This window comes from Euleptes europaea, chromosome 6 (assembly GCF_029931775.1).
Source record: "Euleptes europaea isolate rEulEur1 chromosome 6, rEulEur1.hap1, whole genome shotgun sequence".
Lineage (NCBI taxonomy): Eukaryota > Metazoa > Chordata > Lepidosauria > Squamata > Sphaerodactylidae > Euleptes > Euleptes europaea.
In genome coordinates, this window is record NC_079317.1 from 89720653 (window position 1) to 89739765 (window position 19113).

The 19113-nt window shown below is 42.7% G+C and overlaps 1 protein-coding gene across 1 annotated transcript in view; it reads left to right on the forward strand.

The window, feature by feature from the left end:
- Positions 1 to 17407, forward strand: part of LOC130479551 (receptor-type tyrosine-protein phosphatase eta-like) — a 108232-nt gene extending 90825 nt beyond the window's left edge. The window contains exons 15-25 of the mRNA XM_056851948.1: positions 497 to 584; positions 3404 to 3445; positions 4807 to 4815; positions 5116 to 5203; positions 7315 to 7405; positions 8757 to 8830; positions 8916 to 9050; positions 10650 to 10769; positions 11315 to 11472; positions 13399 to 13534; positions 17006 to 17407. Of these exons, the coding sequence (XP_056707926.1) occupies positions 497 to 584; positions 3404 to 3445; positions 4807 to 4815; positions 5116 to 5203; positions 7315 to 7405; positions 8757 to 8830; positions 8916 to 9050; positions 10650 to 10769; positions 11315 to 11472; positions 13399 to 13534; positions 17006 to 17164 (1100 nt within the window). The 3' untranslated portion in view covers positions 17165 to 17407. The remainder of the gene's footprint in view (positions 1 to 496; positions 585 to 3403; positions 3446 to 4806; positions 4816 to 5115; positions 5204 to 7314; positions 7406 to 8756; positions 8831 to 8915; positions 9051 to 10649; positions 10770 to 11314; positions 11473 to 13398; positions 13535 to 17005) is intronic.
- Positions 17408 to 19113: the final 1706 nt, after the last annotated feature.

The window sequence follows — 19113 nt, forward strand, 5'->3', positions numbered from 1 at the left end:
GTGGTAAGCTCTCCTTCCCTGGAGGTTTTAAGAAGAGGCTAGATGGCCATCTGTCAGCAATGCTGATTCTATGAACTTAGGCAGTTCATGAGAGGGAGGGCATCTTGGCCATCTTCTGGGCACTGGGTGTGTGTGGGGAAGGTAGTATGAATTTCCTGCATTGTGCAGGGGGTTGGACTAGATGACCCTTGTGGTCCCTTCCAACTCTATGATTCTAAGTCTTCATTTGTACTTCTGAGATTTCAACCAGTAGTATTAACATTTGCAATCTTTTGGATAATAGGAGTTTCAAAATTGCAGCTACTATACTACATGTTTCTTCCATATTTAAACATGGACAACCAAATACAGTCTTAATGCTGAATGTGATAAACAAAGTTAGGTGATTCTTAACATTGTATTGTATTGTATTGTATCACTTAATGTATTTAGAACTCATTACTGTGGTTGTTGTTGTAGATGTTACTTGTGACAATTGTTCCTATTTCTTTTCAAGATGTTATCACGGGAGCCGTTGTTGGGTGTATTCTGGGCGCTGTACTTGTTGCTGCAATAGCGGTTTTCATCTTTTGGAAAAAGAGAAGGTACTATACAGTAGGCAATTTCATGATGATCCTGTGGTTTTCATGTTTCTAATGAAAGTCACTAAAGCCTCTGTTTCACATATTTGAAAACCATGTATTGAAAATGTAAACCAATTTCATACCTGTTTAGTTACAGATTTTCAAACAGAGGAACTCTGTGAATTGCTATTGTATGAATAGGATGGGGATAGGGATTCCAGAGGTCCTGGGAGAAGCCACAACAGTTTAAACTGGTTCCAGTCCATTTTAAAATTAAAAACAAACCATTATTAGGGTTTTAGCAACCCTAGTCAGGGTTATTTTTCCCCTATTCTTTTCCATTACATTACACTCCATACAGGTTTTCTTGAAGGAGGCAAATTGTTTAGATCCTTTCCAGTTGGGTTTTAGGCCTGGTTAGGGGACTGAAACAGCCTTGGTTGCCCAGGTGGATGACCTGTGCCAGGAGCTGGGCAGAGGGTGTATTGATTCTCCTGGACCTCTCAGTCGCTTTCAATACAATCTATCATGGTATTATTCTGGACTGCATTTCTGGATTGAGATTGAGAGGCACTATTATGCGATGGTTCCAGTCCTACCTGGGGGAGAGTAGTTTTCGGAAGATGGTGCTGGGAGACTGCTGCTCAACCCTTTGGCCTGTGGGACCCCACAAGGTTCCATCTTTATCCCCTATGCTCTTTAACGTTTACGTGAAACCTCTGGGTAAGGTCATCTGGAGATTTGGGCTGCATTGTCACCAATATACAGATGATACTCAGCTCTATCTCACAATTCCAGCTGAACCCAGGAAGCTGTAGAAACCCTGAACCAGTGGTGGAGGCAGTTTTGGAGTGGTTGCAGACTAATAAACTGAAGTTTAATCCCAACAAGATGTAGATACTACTGGTGAGCAGAAGGTCTGACCTAGGATTTAAGGTGTCACCCATTCTGGGTGGTGTTGCACTCCCATTGAAGGAACGGGTCTGTAGTCTGGGTGTGATCTTGGACCTCAGTCTTGCTTTTAAATAAGCAGGTAGCAGCTGTGGCCAAAAGTGCCTTTTACCAGCTTCAACTGGTTAGCCAGCTGTGGCCTTTGGTAGAAAAGATCTGGCCACTGCAGTGCATGCCCTGGTTCTATCTAGTTCTGCCCTTTAGAAGTTGTGAAGAAATGGGTTTCTTCTCCCTTGAGGTTCACAGGGAAACTTTTAACCTTTTTTTTCTCCTTTGGGAAGGCGGGAGGCATGGCAAATGATTCCTGGCCCCACCTGAGCCACCTTCTTAGAAATGCAGATGGAGGCATCAGGAGACAAAGCAGTGGGTCAAGCTCTCCCCCACTCCTCTAAGCAGGTATCAGAGACTTGGAGGTTTTAAAATGCTAGAAGGGGCTCCAGGAAAAAAGTTTCTGGAGGTTCCAGGAAAAACTTCTTTGACCCAGGTTGACCTGGTCAGTGGGTGGAGAAAGAAAAGAATTAAAACTGCTGAGAGCCAGGAGGGAGCTCTTTTTTTGGTGGGGAGACTCAGGGAAGACAGAGCTCATCTGAGGCCTGGAGGAGGCAGCCATTTTGACCATGTGCTGGCCCCAGGCTCTGATGAAGACTTCCAGGTAATGGAATCTAGATAGGGACTTAAATACCCTAAGCTTAAGAGCTTAGATTTAAGCTATATTCCAACATCTGATAGGGCACGTATATAGAGAGGGACAGAGGAATTGCGTTTCTCTCCATTCTTTTGAATCCCTTGCACAATCTGTTGCTATGCTAAAAGTATGCTTGGAAACTTTTTACTTTTACTAAATACTTTTTAACTTTGAATGCTGACCATAGTTCTCTGTACCACATAGACCTCCACCAGCTTGGAACACGCTATTGTAAAATGGGGGGGGGGCTAGGAGGGAGGAAGCCTGGCAGTTGGCAAGCAGCTATTTCTCCAGTGGCAACCCCAGGCCGTATCTTGTCCCTGCGGTGCCCAGAAGTGGGGTAAGCGGGAGACACCGAGGCAAGGCTTCAGGGTTTGAAAGGGACGCTGGGGGGGGGGGATCCTGACCCTCACCCCATTGGGCAAGTCCTACAATGGTCAGGTGGTGGCAGCAGTTACTCAAAAAGAGAAAGAAGCAACCTCTTCCAGGAGAGGTTGAGAATCCCTGGGAGAGGGCAGGAGTGGAATAGGGCTTGAGAATCTGAGCAGAAGTGTTTGGAAACTTCAGGTGGGGCAGAATGCTGCAGCTAGCATGTTGACTGGAGTGGTTTGGTGGGGCCATGTGACTTCTGTCTTGGCCCATCTACACTGGCTCCCAATTTGTTTATGGCACAATTTAAGGTGCTGGTGTTGACCTTTAAAGCCCTACATGGTTTGTGACCAACATGCCTGAAGGACCACCCACTTCCTTATTAACCCAACCATTACAGTCTTCTCTGGAGACCTGCTTTGGGTGCCCTGCCTTCAGAGATTAGATAGGTAGCAACCCAGGAGAGGGCCTTCTCAGTCATGACATCAAAACTATGGAACTCTCTCTGCAGGGAGACTCATCTGTCCCCTTCTGTTGCCATTTTCTGCAAGTGGGTGAAGAGTTTTTGTTTTGTATGACATTCCCTCAGAGATCCTCCTTCTTGACCAATATTTTAATTGTTATTATGTCTTTGTACGCAGACTGGTGTTTCCTAGCCATGTAAATATATTACTTACCCCCTGTGGATGCATTAATGCTGCTACTTTGAAATCATTTTAAATTTATAGCATAATGTGGATATATTAGCAAAGTCTAGTAGGGCTTAGTGGGGGAGACGTGAGAAAATGTGTGTTTGATTTGGTACTAATCCTTTTAAAAGTTTTCTATTTTACAGGAAAGGTGGAAAAAACAACGAGGTGCCATTTTCTCCAATTGCGTGAGTTGATTGTTACTCTCTGACCTCTTCTAGTTCAGAGGAATAAATCCATTTTTGGCCATCTGTGCTCATCCATTGCCTTGTATACTTGCCCAGTTTTAAAGAAGGCTCTTCATGTAAATTTGTAACATTTCCAGGACTTTTATAATGATTTTAGATCATTAGGTCATTGGGAGACCCAAACATGTTTATACTTTTTAAAAATTCTGTTATGATGCATTTGTGCATAGAGTACCTATACATTACAGTCTAAATTCGCTTCGCTAAGGCATCTATGCAAAGGCATGAGAATGCTCAAGTTATACGCTTGCATCAGGGATTTTTGGAAAGTGGAGCCCTTACACATACACTTCGTCCACGAGTAGACCCTGCGTTCATGACCCAGTGTGCTTGCTCCCTTTCTATATGTGTTGGTTGAAAGCACAAATGGTATTGCATCGAGGGCTACTATAATTGCTTTTAGTGTGCTTTTCTCAGCAGTTTATTGCTAAATTACAGATGGAATACCCTCTACCCCTTTTTTGTAAAATGCAAGTGTCCTACTTTGAAAATATTAAATCTAGCTAGGGGAGGGGCTGTGGCTCAGTGGTAGAGCATCTGCTTGGCATTTAGAAAGTCCCAGGTTCAATCCCCAGCATCTCCGGTTAAAGGGACTAGGCAATTAGGTGATGTGAAAGACCTCTACCTGAGACCCTGGAGAGCCGCTGCCGGTCTGAGTAGGCAATACTGACTTTGATGGACCAAGGGTCTGATTCAGTATAAGGCAGCTTCATGTGTTGTCTGTTTACTGCTGGAAAATCTACCAGTCGTTCTTCATGTTCTAGGGGTGAACCAATGTAAAAAGCAAAGAAGTATGGAATGTTTTCAGTTGTATAGTAACTGGTTTTTATCCCTCTAGAGAAGCAATTATGTATTTTGGGTTGGGGGAGGAGACAAGTAAAAATGCAATTCTAAACAGAGCTATATCCTTCCAAAATCATTAACTTTCGGTGGAGTTAAAAAAGTGTAACTGTAAGAGAGCAATAACAACCAAGTCTACTCAGAATCCTACTTAGGTCTATTCAGTAGGGCTTACCTCCAGCAAAGTGCTTTTAGGGTTGAACTGCAAACATTCATAAATGGGAATAATTTGCCTTAAATTATGCAAGTGGTCTATTTTATAGTTTTTCTCCCAAGCTTTATCAGTTGCATTCTTATGGCATCAGGGAATTCCAAGATGCAGGATTAGTATTTTATGCACTGTCATACCGTTGCCTTTGGATCCAAAGTGTTAAGTCTGAAAGTTATTAGACTCTGTTAATAAAGACTGTAACTAACGTATATATTTTTCCTTTCCTTTTCCTTTTCTTCTTCCTCTCCAGACCTAAAAAGTAAGTAAATAACTTTCTAACTTTGGATGAGTAATATCTCTAATTCAGTAAATGTCTTGTAATTACTTATTAATTACTTTCTCAACAATTCTTTAATGTTTAATACTTAATACTTTAATGTTTAATACATAAGCAATCAGTTATGTATTGTTGAATATTTAGACATGGACTTGATATACATAATGTTTGCATTCCAGTTGTCCTTAGTTCTCACCTTGATAAATGCTAGCTTAGCTTTCTCTCTATAGTATGGCTTGGTTGTTGTGTATGAAAGTTCATGTCTGTTTTTGTTTCTTGCAGATCAAAACTAATTAAAGTTGAAAACTTTGAGTCTTATTTTAAGAAACAAAAAGCTGATTCAAACTGCGGATTTGCAGAAGAGTACGAGGTACATATTTAATATGTTGTCTGTTTTTTTTGTTTTTCCCTGTGTTGCATTTTTAGAGATTTCTCCACAAATGAGCTATTTCCATAAGTGCCACCCACAGCATAGATAAATTGTTAAGACCATCTCTGCTATGTCAGCAAACAAACATGTGAAGTTTTGCAGTTTGCAGTTTTCATATATGAATGCATTTGAAAGGTCAAAGTTATAAAGATGTTCTGCCAGGCCTTAGCTATTTTTATTTTTATTTATTTTATTACACTTCTACACCCCACCCCACCCCCCCGCTCCCCAGCCAGGAGGCCAGGCTCAGGGCAGCTCACAAAAACATAACATATAATAAAAACAGGATAAAGGTAAAGGTCCCCTGTGCAAGCACCGGGTCATTCCTGACCCATGGGGTGATGTCACATCCTGACGTTTCCAAGGCAGACTTTGTTTGCGGGGTGGTTTGCCAGTGCCTTCCCCAGTCATCTTCCCTTTACCCCCAGCAAGCTGGGCATTCATTTGACCGACCTCGGAAGGATGGAAGGCTGAGTCAACCTTGAGCCGGCTACCTGAAACCAACTTCCGTCGGGATCGAACTCAGGTCGTGAGCAGAGCTTTTGACTGCAGTACTGCAGCTTAACACTCTGCACCACGGGGCTCCTAAAAACAGGATAAAAGCATCTAAAACAGCAGTTAAAAATAGCCCTATAAAATCTATTGAATAAAGGACAAAAATGTCCAATGGCACCAACAAAATCAGGCTGCAGCCGGGCAAGCAGATGGACAAGCCCCCAAAAGTTGATATAAGAACAGAAAAGGGGAATCAGCAGTGTGTGTGTGGGGGTATGGAGGCCAGCATTTATAGACAGAACCATAGCTAACCTCCACCATAATCCTGGTGGAATAGTTCCGTCTTGCAGGCCCTGCGAAATTTTTTGAGATCCCACAGGGCCCTGATCTCACTCGAGAGACTATTCCACCAGGCAGGAGCCAGGGCAGAGAAAGCCCTGGCCTTGGTCGAGGCCAGCTGGATATTCTTTGGGCCAGGGACCATCAGAAGGTTGTTATTGTATGTACAAAGATTTCTCTGGGGAACATACCAGGAGAGGCGGTCCCATAGATACGAAGGTCCCAGACCTACTCGGTGTCTCTTGAGGAAAATAATCTATGCTGCTCTGTTTATTTTCATTGGGTGCATTTCCAGGTGGGAAGCCTCATGATGAAGCAGAGACAGCCTCAGCACTTAATCCCCAGTAGCTGGACACAAGTGAGACGGTCACCTGAGAGGCTGCCTCCTTCATCAAAGCTAGCAGCTGGCAGTTCCACCTGCTCAGTTTTCTATTAGGCCTTTACAGTTATGGGGTGCACGCTCTGGAAAAAGCCCATATTTGGTAAAGCTTTTTCGTTGTGAAAAACAAAACAAAACTGTGCATCTCAACAACTTACTTTACGTTAAAAATACACAGAAGGCTGGCCAGGTGGGCAATGGCAACAGCAATTCAAAATGGCAAGCAAGACAAAAAATAAAGCTAGAACAGTAAGTAACAACAATCCCTTCCTCTTCTCCTGACAGTATCCACATTCATGGATTTTAATTGTCAGCTACTTTTTGAGAGCCCCGTGGCGCAGAGCGGTAAGCTGCAGTACTGCAGTCCAAGCTCTGCTCATGACCTGAGTTCGATCCCGATGGAAGTTGGTTTCAGGTAGCCAGCTCCAGGTTGACTCAGCCTTCCATCCTTCCGAGGTCGGTCAAATGAGTACCCAGCTTGCTGGGGGTAAAGGGAAGATGAGTGGGGAAGGCACTGGCAAATCACCCCGTAAACAAAGTCTGCCTAGGAAATGTTGGGATGTGACATCACACCATGGGTCAGGAATGACCCGGTGCTTGCACAGGGGACCTTTACTTTACTTACTTTTTGGAGCCAATTTGGTTGAAAAGAGGAGTTTCAATACATAAATAACAATCGTGTGAACATGCCATGAAAATGCAGAAGGATAACTCATCTTAAAACGTCGTATTTCTAAATTACTACCCCAAGTTGAGCAGTGTGTGTATGTCCTTATGACCCAAGTTTCCAGGTATTGTTTGAGAGTATAGTGCTGAATTAGTTCTCTTTTTATTGTAGGACCTCAGGCCTGTTGGTGTTAATCAGCCCAAATTTGCTGCTGAACTACAGGAGAACAAAGGAAAAAATAGATACAACAATGTCTTGCCATGTAAGATCCTTAACCTTGTTTTATGTTCAGCTTACAGCTACCAAAAGTTCATTCAGTGCTAACTCTACGCTTAGACCCTCTGATTTTAAATTAAGCACGTTTTCGTGAACTGTAATTCATGCCTTTTAATTGCTTTTGAGGAAACTTTCCCTTTACAGGAATCAGAATGGAAAACTTCAACCCTGTTAATACACATTGCACGCTTGGATTCTTAATTTCACTTCTGCAGAATATTTCCTCTACATTCTCTATCTGATCTGGTTTTCATTAGAAATGTGCATTCATTAGCTAATAAAAAATGAAACAAGCCATTATGAATACCAGTATTATAATGCATCTGACTGGGAAAAAATAATGGCCATAACCTTCAGAAATGCCATTTTATTCTGGCTGTCGTCTGTTTTTTATAATTGCACAAGATGAGGAGTAGCAGAGAGGGAAAGGGTTGTCTTCCACTCTGAAGAATTATCAGATATTCTGACCAAAGACGTTCATCCTGATAGGGTTTTTTTTTAGCCAAGCATTTTCAGGTTTTTACGAGTTATACTGTCTCAGTGTCCTTGGAAGCATTTTATTCATCTAATATAAGCTACAAGCGGTCCTTTTTGTTCACTACTTCATTCTGTGCTCTGATGCTTTGCTCAGGGATAAACATTTTGCTTGTACATTCTAAGATGCAAGAAGTGTGCAGTTTGGGTGAAAGAGAGGCACAGGGTACATTTTTTCTCTTGTACACCCAGGCACAGAATAGGCAGCTTTGTCTGCAGGGAACAGAGGCAGTTTTTTTGCTCAAACTGTCTTGGAAGACCCGTAGGTGAGAGAATACAAGCAAATGCTTCCTTTTTCTGAATGAAAAGCCATGGCACAAATATGCACACATACCCAAACCTATGTCCCCTAACCCTGCTATACTCAGATGCTGTGCCAACTGTGAACTGAACCAAACTCAATGTGTAGTGGATGAATAAATATATTTTGCTATTGCCATCCTAGCATGGCTCATGTAAAGTTATCTTTAGTTGTTGTTTTTTTAATCTAAGTATACCTAAAAATTCTATGTTGTATTCAAGAAAATGCATTGAACTTAAGTCCATTTGAAGTTAATGTGATTTAAATTGGTTTCAAGTGAACACAAGTGTTTCTAACTTTCTCTGGATTATGGGTAGTATGTTAAAGAGGGAATACCTAGATTTGTTTTAATGCTTAGCTGAAATAATTAAGATTAATTAAATCCTCCCTGAATTACTGCATTCTTTGTGGTTTTCTCCCAATAGCTACTCATTCTTTTTATATGCATAATGTTGCGAGAAGAGGAAAGTATCTTGATTCACTGATTTTTGTTTGTTTGCAGATGACATTTCTCGTGTTAAACTATCAATCCAAAACCATCCAACCAATGATTACATTAATGCGAATTATATGCCTGTAAGTGCTCCTATTGTATTACAAAATTCATAGGTTTAGTGAGAGATATGTAAAGAAGAAGAAAAATGCTGTATTTCTGTTTCAGGGATACAATTCCAAGAAAGAGTTCATTGCTGCTCAGGGCCCTTTGCCAAATACTGTTCAAGACTTCTGGCGCATGATCTGGGAGAAAAGTATTCATACCATTGTTATGCTGACTAAATGCATTGAACAAGGCAGGGTAAGTGGGGGGTTTCCTTCCTTGATTTGTCACATGCTGCAACCTGATAATAATAATAATAAGAGTTGGTTTTTATATGCCGACTTTCTCTGCCACTCAAGGGAGAATCAAACTGGCTTACAATTACCTTCCCTTCCCCTCCCCACAACAGACACCCTGTGAGGTAGGTGGGGCTGAGAGAGCTATTAATAGAACTGTGACTAGCCCAAGGTCACCCAGCTGGCTTCATGTGGAGGAGCAGGGAAACAAATCTACTTCACCAGATTAGCCTCCACTGCTCATGTGGAGGACTGGGGGATCAAACCCGGTTCTCCAGATCAGACTCCACCGCTCCAAACCACCGCTCTTAATCACTACACCATGCTGTCGTGGTACGGACAACTCAACCAAAATACCCTAGGATTAGAACATGTATTTGTTCTGTAGTATTTTTATTCTATTTTTGAGAAAAGAAAAACCCTCCCAAAGTGGCACGCAGTGGATAAATTCAGTACATGCTGTGAGCACTCAATTTATAGCTGTGTTCACAAACCACTTGTGAGTCTTCCACTGTTTGACAATTTACTTAACGTTGGTTTAGCGTGGGACTAGCTAAGAAGAGACATCTAGCTACCTACCTGTACACAATCCTACTCAGTTTTCCAACATGGCACAGCCAGGTCAGTTCCTACACATGGAGACTTGGGTTCTATAAAAATTAATTATTGGCTTCGTCACACATTACGGAGTACACAGATTGAGTCTGGGTTCCGCCCTGTGTCAGACGTAACACAATCACATATGAGTTGGGGGGCTCTTCTCTGTTTCTGTATGTGCAGTGCTCAGTTAGGATCAGGACCACAGTACACAGAGCATGCCTATTATATTAGGTGGTGTGGAACACAGGCAGGATGCTGCTGCAGTCGTCTTGTTTGTGGGCTTCCTAGAGGCACCTGGTTGGCCACTGTGTGAACATACTGCTGGACTTGACGGGCCTTGGTCTGATCAAGCAGGGCTTTTCTTATGTTCTTAAGAGGCTTCAGCTCTCCCCAGCGCACCATTTTATCAGCCTAAAACAGTCCCGGGGGATGCTATTTGGGGAATCCCACAGGTTCCTTGGCATATATGTAGGTTTTCCCAACAGGCCCAATAGGACCCTCCTGTGGTTGTTCCAGGCTAGGAACAGCAGCCTCAAACTACTAGAAAACATCAGTTGAGTCTGTCCTGCATTGTGGAGGTTCTTTGAGCTAGACAAGCCAGTGGTACGTTGGCTATGGCGTGGCTTTCTCATAAACCCTGAATGTGACCCTGACTGGTCTTAAAAATCTTTGAGTGTCAAGTAGCTTCTGAGTCAAGAAAAAACGGTGCTGCCATTATTCTAGGACTACTATAGTATAGTGATTTAAATTGTTAGGCAGAAGGCACACATTTTGATGGGTCTTTAAACATCTTTCTCTGTGTTCTTACATTTCCTTACATCTGTAACTAGCACTAATGTTTGGGAATATCGCACTGAATATCTTCTTCAATAAGCTGTACCACACATCGATGTTTTTCTCCATTCCACCTCTCATATGTTCTGTTGTATCGCATAACTCAACATAAGACTTTTGTTTTTAGACAAAATGTGAGGAGTATTGGCCAAATAAACAGTCCAAGAATTATGGGGACATAACTGTATCCATGACCTCAGAAATTATCCTTCCGGAGTGGACAATAAGAGATTTTTCCATGGAAAAGGTAATTGGTAGTGAGTGTGCATGTGTGTCTGAAAAAGGAATGAGTGAGTACATGTGTGTGCATGAAATGTAATGAAATCACAGACCATATTTTATTGCATCAGTTCAAGAAAACATACTGAAGGGGAGTCTTGGGTTGAGCATTTGGAAGATAGAAAAATGAGGTTGCGCAACAAAATGCACTTGGCACTTTGTGTGCGTCTCACAGACTTTAATCTCGCTTTTCCTTAACAACAGAAAACTTTTTCCTGAGCAACCAGTCACTGTCTCTCCTCCTTCTGCAACTGCCTTTTCCTTACCCTGCCTCCTTCTATTGGGGCTACTCATTTAGCTGTAGCTGGTTAGCTTCTCTCTGCCATCCTTCTCTATGCCCTTCCGTTCTGCCAAAATATTCTCCTGGCTCTACAGGAACCAACTCTGATAAAGAGCAATGCCAGTAAAACAGTTGCATGTTGCTGGAAAACAAGATGTAAGAATTGGCAGGGAACAGTTTTATAGGGAGTATGATCCGTCTTCTGACATCTTCTCTCCACCTTCTTCTGTAAGAGCGACTCATCTGTAAGTCATCCTGTGCGACAGTTTCATTTCACTGCCTGGCCAGATCATGGTGCTCCAGAAACAACTGACCTCCTCATCAGCTTCAGGCACTTAGTGCAGGAATATATGAAGCAGAACCCGCCCACTCCTACTTTGGTACACTGCAGGTACAAGGAAAAATTCATTTTTAAAACAAACAAAAGTGTTACACATAAAAAAAAGGTGTTCCTGTACAACTCTGTGGGGAGGAGGGGGAAATCTTGCAAGGCGATTGACTGGAAGCCATAAACTGTAAAAGATTAGATCTTTCCCTGATTAGGGAGTGGTGATTGTTTGGTGGTAGGGTTATCTAGCTTGCATGCAAAAGGTCCCAGGTTCAATCTCCAGCTTGATGTAGAAAACCCTGGAGAGCCAATGCCAAGTAGAACAGACAATACTGCCCTTGATAGACCAGTGGTCTGACTGGGTATAAAGCAGTCTCACCAAAGATCTAGGTTCATAGCCACATGCAAAGCTAAATGTTCTTGTTTTATCATAATTTGGGCACCCTCCAACTCCCACCGCACACACACTTCCTCTTCTCTTTCATTCTCCCAAACTATAGGAATATAAGAAGTAGCTTTATACCTAGTACAATACCAAGAACTTTCTCTTTTATCTGGGTCTGAGGCAAAACCTCTTCTGAGTCCTGCTACCTGCACTTCTTTTAATTGAAAGCACGAAGGACTCCTCCTCAGACCTCCACATACCTAAAAACCTCTACCACTGAGCCTTGCCCACTCCCAATGAGTTAGCCTAAGTTGAATGTTTTTCTTTATCTGCCTTTAAAAGCTCAGAGCAGTTTCCATACATACAGTTGTGGCCCTGGGCACAACTTCTCCAGTGTGGTGTAGTGGTTAAAAGTGGCAGACTCTAATCTGGAGAACCAGGTCTGATTCCCCACTCCACATGAGCAGTGGATTCTCATCTGATGAACTGGGTTGGTTTCCTCACTCCTACACATGAAGCCTGCTGGGTGACCTTGGGCTAGTCACAGTTCTCTTAGAGGTCTCTCTACCTCACAAGGTGTCTGCTGTGGGGAGAGGAAGGGAAGGTGATTGTAAGCCGGTTTGATTCTCCCTTAAGTGGTAGAGAAAGTCAGCATATGAAAAACAACTCTTCTTCTCCATAGCAGAATGGGTTTAAAGCGACTTGGTGCAAATTCAAAGCTGCCACATGTGATGCTACAAACCAAAGGTCTAATTGATTTTACCTTAAGGTCAGAAGATCAAGGAAAGGCGGGGTGTTTTTTCCCTTCTCAAACACTTATAAAAACTTGAGCACCTTAAGTGCATAGACAGCTTTTGTGGTGGGCTGTGCTGCTGGACCTATCAAGAGCTGTTAAGCTTCCTTCTCGACTGGCTCAAAATCACAAAACCCTCGGCCAAACTTGTCAAAAGCCGACCCCTAGGCCTGACAAAACCCAATGGACATTCCTGGTCTTGCTCTTGGAATATTTATTTCCAACCCCAATCCAGTTAGGATCAGAGTGCCAGGAGTTCCTATAGCTACTTTGAAGATTGTTTCTTCCCCTAATGTGCTTGTCCCTTTTCCTCCACAAAAAGTGACGTACATAGCTTGTCCATGTATCAGAATTAGGTATATCCTTTTCCTTACACAGCTAACGTGCGTGATCCCTAAACTGGGTCATCAGTAAAAATGTAAAAGGTAAGGTAAAGGTCCCCTGTGCAAGTACCAGGTCATTCCTGACCCATGGGGTGACATCACATCCCAATGTTTACTAGGCAGACTTTGTCTACGGGGTGGTTTGCCAGTGCCTTCCCCACTCATCTTCCCTTTACCCCCAGCAAGCTGGGTACTCCTTTTACCACCCTCGGAAGGATGGAAGGCTGAGTCAACCTGGAGCCGGCTCCCTGAAACCGACTTCTGTCGGGATCGAACTCAGGTCGTGAGCAGAGCTTGGACTGCAGTACTGCAGTTTACCACTCTGCGCCACAGGGCTCCTAGTAAAAATGTAGTACTTAATTAAAAGAAAAAGGGCTGAAGGCAAGCATGTCACCCTTTAATGTGCCTTTCCATTGTTTCTTTTACAGTGCTGGTGTTGGGAGGACCGGAACTTTCATTGCCATTGACCGATTGATCCATCAGATGGAGATGGAGAACACAGTTGATGTGTATGGCTCTGTATATGATCTCCGAATGCATCGGCCATTAATGGTGCAGACAGAGGTATAGACTGACTGCTATTCTAATGGTGCAAATCAGTCACCCTCCCAAGGGGTAGCAAACACAAGGGTATAATATTGTTTCAGTTGATATCTTTCAAAAGATATAAACCCCCCCTTTTGACAACCTTACGTTGAAATCAGTAGCATTACATAAAAATATGGTTGAGTGAGTTTCCCTGTGCTAATACAATTGCTGGTTTTAGACTGCATTTTTCTGGAATAGTAAACTCTTGCTTTTTGGTCACATTATGAGAAGGCAAGAGTCACTGGAGAAAACAATCATGCTAGGAAAAGTGGAAGGCAGCAGGAAAAGAGGAAGACCCAACAAGAGATGGATGGACTCAATAAAGGAAGCCACAGCCCTCAATTTGCAAGATCTGAGCAAGGCTGTCAAAGATAGGACATTTTTGAGGACATTGATTCATAGGGTCGCCATGAGTCGGAAGCGACTTGACAGCACTTAACACACACACAAACTCTTGCTTGAGAGCCAGCGTGGTGTAGTGGTTAAGAGTGGCGGACTCTAATCTGGAGAACTGGGTTCAATTCCCCTCTCCTCCGCATGAAGCCTGCTGGGTGACTTGGGGCCAGCCACAGTTCTCTCTGAACTCTCTCAGCCCACGAGGGGTAAGGCAATGGCAAACCTGCCTTGAATGTCACTTGCCTTGAAAACCCTATGGGGTCGCCATAAGTCAGCTGCGACTTGATGGCACTTTCCACCACCATCAATTCTTACTTCAGCCACTACTTCTAACATTTTTTCTTACCTTCAAGTTCTGAAAGAAACCTATCAGGAGGCACTGAGACCAACTAATCTATTAATTTCTTTTTTAAAAAATGGATTCACAAATGGTTGAACAGAATCCAAAAGGACATGGAGGAAATAAGAAATCAAAAGCTCTCCTCAAAAAAGATTCTGACATTATTTTATTGTAGAATGAACTGTAGATTCTTTTTGTTTTGTCTTCAGAATTTTGACCACTTATGTCCTGGATTAAATCTTGTCTCCTGTGTGCTCAGAGGCTAAAAAAATGTAGCACAATCCATCTTTTCTCACATATTTATGATTGCATGCAAGCATGAGGAAGCCCCAACCCACTCCAGGCATAGTGACATTTTTAACTCCCTTTTCTGGCCTAGGGAGGCACGGGGCAGCAGGATCATACCTTGTGAATTCCCAATAGGTAGTCCTGTTAGTCTGTAGCAGCAAAATAAAACAGGATTCCGGTGGCGCCTTAAAGACTGGCTGAAGGCTAAGGGGAGACATGATAGAGGTCTATAAAATTATGCATGGTTTGGAGAGAGTGGACAGGGAGAGAGTGGACAGGGAGAAGTTTTTCTCCCTCTCCCATAATACTAGAACGCGAGGTCATCTGTTGAAGCAGGAGGGAGACAGATTCAAAACAGATACAAGGAAGTATTTTTTCACACAATGCATAGTTAAATTGTGGAACTCCCTGCCCCGGGATGTGGTGATGGCTGCCAACTTGGAAGGCTTTAAGAGTGGAGTGGACATGTTCATGGAGGACAGGGGTATTCATGGCTACTAGTTAAAATGGATACTAGTCACGATGCATACCTATTATCTCCAGGATCAGAGGAGCATGCCTATTGTCTTGGGCACTGTGGAACACAGGCAGGATGGTCCTGCTGCAGTCATCCTATTTGGGGGCTTCCTAGAGGTACCTGGTTGGCCACTGTGTGAACAGACTGCTGGACTTGATGTCCCTTGGTCTGATCCAGTAGGGCCTTTCTTATGTTCTTATGAAACGATTCCAGCATAAGTCTAATTTAATACAGTGAAATGACTTAAGAGATTTAAAGTGCTGTAAAACATATGCATACAGTGAGGGGAAAAAGTATTTGATCCCCTGCTGAATTTGCCCGTTTGCCCTCTGACGAAGAAATGATCAGTCCATAATTTTAATGGTAGGTTTATTGTAGCTGTGAGAGACAGAATAACAACAGGAAAAACCCCAGAAACCCAGAAGACAAAAGTCAGAGATTGATGTGCATTATAATGAGTGAAATAAGTATTTGATCCCCTATCAACCAGCCAGATTAGGGTTAGGGTTCGGCTGTCAACAGAAGCAATCAATCCATCAGATTCCAAACTAGCCACCATGACCAAGACCAAAGAGCTGTCCAAGGATGTCAGGGACAAGATTGTAGACCTGCACAAGGCTGGACTGGGCTACAAGACTATTGCCAAGCAGCTTGGTGAGAAGGTGACAACCCTAACCCTGTCAACCTCCCTCAGTTTGGGGCTCCATGCAAGATCTCATCTCGTGGAGTTGCAATGATCATGAGAATGGTGATGAAGCAGCCCAGAACTACACAGGGGGGGGGGGGAACTTGTCAATGATCTCAAGGCAGCTGGGACCATAGTCACCATGAAAACAGTTGGTAACACACTATGCCGTGAAGGACTGAGATCTTGCAGAGCCCGCAAGGTCCCCTTGCTCAAGACAGCACATGTACAGGCCCACCTGCAGTTTGCCAATGCACATCTGAATGACCCAGAGGAGAACTGGGTGAAAGTGTTGTGGTCAGATGAGACCAAAATTGAGCTCTTTGGCATCAACTCAACTCGCTGTGTTTGGAGGAGGAAGAATTCTGCCTACAACCCCAAGAACACCATCCCCACCGTCAAACATGGAGGGGGAAATATTCTGCTTTGGGGGTGTTTTTCTGCTAAGGGGACAGGACTCCTTCACCGCATCGAAGGGACGATGGACGGGACCATGTATCGTCAAATCTTGGGTGAGCACCTCCTTCCCTCAGCCAGGGCATTGAAAATGGGTCGAGGATGGGTATTCCAGCATGACAATGACCCAAAACACACGGCCAAGGCAACAAAGGAGTGGCTCAAGAAGAAGCACATTAAGTTCCTGGAGTGGCCTAGCCAGTCTCCAGACCTTAATCCCATTGAAAATCTATGGAGGGAGCTGAAGGTTCGAGTAGCTACACATCAGCCTCGAAATCTTACTGACTTGGAGAGGATCTGCAAAGAGGAGTGGGACAAAATACCTCCTGAGATGTGTGCAAACCTGGTGGCCACCTACAAGAAATGTCTAACCTCTAATTGCCAACAAAGGTTTTGCCACCAAGTACTAAGTCATCTTTTGCAAAGGGATCAAATATTTATTTCACTCATTATAATGCACATCAATCTCTGACTTTTGTCTTCTGGGTTTCTGGGGTTTTTCCTGTTGTTATTCTGTCTCTCACAGCTACAATAGACCTACCATTAAAATTATGGACTGGTCATTTCTTCGTCAGAGGGCAAATGGGCAAATTCAGCAGGGGATCAAATACTTTTTTCCCTCACTGTAAGTTGCCTGGTCAAATGACCGTAATAAATGAAATGAATGAATGCATAAGTTGCCGTTGTTATCCACATTTGTTATCATCGTTCTTCAAAATGGTGCATCTCCTAAAGTCTGTGCTATATCTTTCTTTCATTCCTTAGGAACAATATGTCTTCCTAAACCAGTGTGTTATGGATATTATTAAAACCAACAAAGAGAAGAAAGCAGACTTGATCTATCAAAATACAAATGCCATGGCAATCTATGAGAACTTTAGACCATCACCACATCTTGGGAAGGCAAATGGCTACCACGTGTAACTGTTCAGGAATGACATGCCACCCACTTCTGCCATGTATAGGAAAGGGAATATGCACTGAGTTTTTTCCCCTATCTTTATGTAAAGAGACTTTTAAAATAACCGATCTGAAGATGCACATATAAAAATGCCAATGTGGTTTAATGCATTTATCAGAGGAAATCTGCTTTGATGCATTATTTTATGGAAGAAATTAACTCATATTGACTAAACAGTGAGGTCTCTTTTTAAATGTAAAACTAATTACTATGAAGACTTTTAAAATCAAGCCTGAATTCAGACTTGGAAGAAACTGAATCTATTCTACAAGTTCCAGTAATGTTAATTTGTAGATATTGGTTGCTTTACCAAATGAATAGTCACAGAGCAGTGACCCAAGTTTTTTTTTCTAAAGGGGAGCACAAATACCTTTTGTTAATTGGATGTTTTAATATGTAATTGTGCCTTTTTTCTATCTGTTTTGCTATAGACAAAAATGATCAGAGTCCTATATTTTTGTATTGAAATTCTAAGTGGGAATATAACATTGTAATAAGATTAATAATTTCTGTGGATTAGCATTGCTGAGTCTTCCCTTCTGGAAGCGGTAATGCGTGTCACTTGAGTCTGCAAAGACCTGGTCATGTGGAAAGAGCAGTCATGTTGAGTCTGTTCGCTTGGTCATGTGGAAACAGCAGTGACTGTGTGGTAGCTTTTGCACACCAACCTAAAGGTATGAGCTGAAACGACGTCTCTAGCTTTGCATCCACTGGCATGATTGAAAAACGCCTCCCATTTTCATCCATGATTGGCACTTGTTGCAAACATTTGCCTTGTCTTAATGCCACGAGTGACCTTGGATGCCGCAATGCTGCTTTGGCTGGGATGATGTCGCAGGTGTGAATTGCTACAGCCAATCAGAGCAAGCAGTTTACAAGTAGAAATGAGGCCGGGATCAGAGAGGGTAAGGTGAAGGGAAATGAAGCTGAGAAGTAGCAGCAGCCAATATAACAAAAACACATCAAAACAATGTGAATGTTTGGTACTGTGGGTATATTTTTCACTAGTAAGCTTGGCTGAATTCGAATACATTCCTTTCAAAGCCAGTGTCGCCATGAGAGAATATTTGGCTGAGTCCTGAGCCCTGCTTACTTGCCGGGAAAACTGAACAGGCTAGAAGAAGGACTGATGAACTTTCACTGCTTAGAAAAGTAACATGGGTGGGACACTAACTGCACAGAGAGATGCTCGCCAAGTGATCTTGAATAAGTGCCACACACATCTTTCCTCAGGTTTCAGAGCGGTCCCAGAAGGGCTCACCACGTGCAAATTGGCTTTAGTCAGCCACTTTCCTGTGGGGTTAAGGCCATCGCTACACATTTCACTTTCAAAGTGCCTACCATGTGGTTATCAGTTTAATCAAGGGGTAAGCTTATCATTTGATTATTGCCATAATTGATCTTGGAGACTGGTCCTTGGTGGTGTCGTTTAGGGACGAGGAGGGTCATTCAATCTGGACTTTAATTGTGTTTTTCTTGTAGTGTGTTTGTGTGAGTGTATGGATACGTTGTGTTATGAATTGTTGGAAGGAGGCGAGGCTCCCATTTCTGGTGTATATGTCGTCTACTGTTATATTGTGCATAATAAGGATTTATTTAAAGGTGCAATATTTGGTTTACTGAATGAATGATTGCCTCTATTCCCATAGAGTTTTACTCAGGTTCAAGGTGTCCTCTTACTTGTTCTGTGGTTTGTTCTTAAATGTATAATTTTATGTAGTTTTTGTTTTTCCTTTCCTATCAAAAATAAATTTACTCCTACTGATTCTGCTAACTGCGGAATGTGGTTTTAGCCAGTTAAAACTGAGGTATATATTGTTAGTGTTTTTGTATATCAAAGATATATAATTTTTGTTTGCCTTATGCTGCTGTAGTTAAAGTGGCTACAATGTATGAAAATGAAGGATTCTCT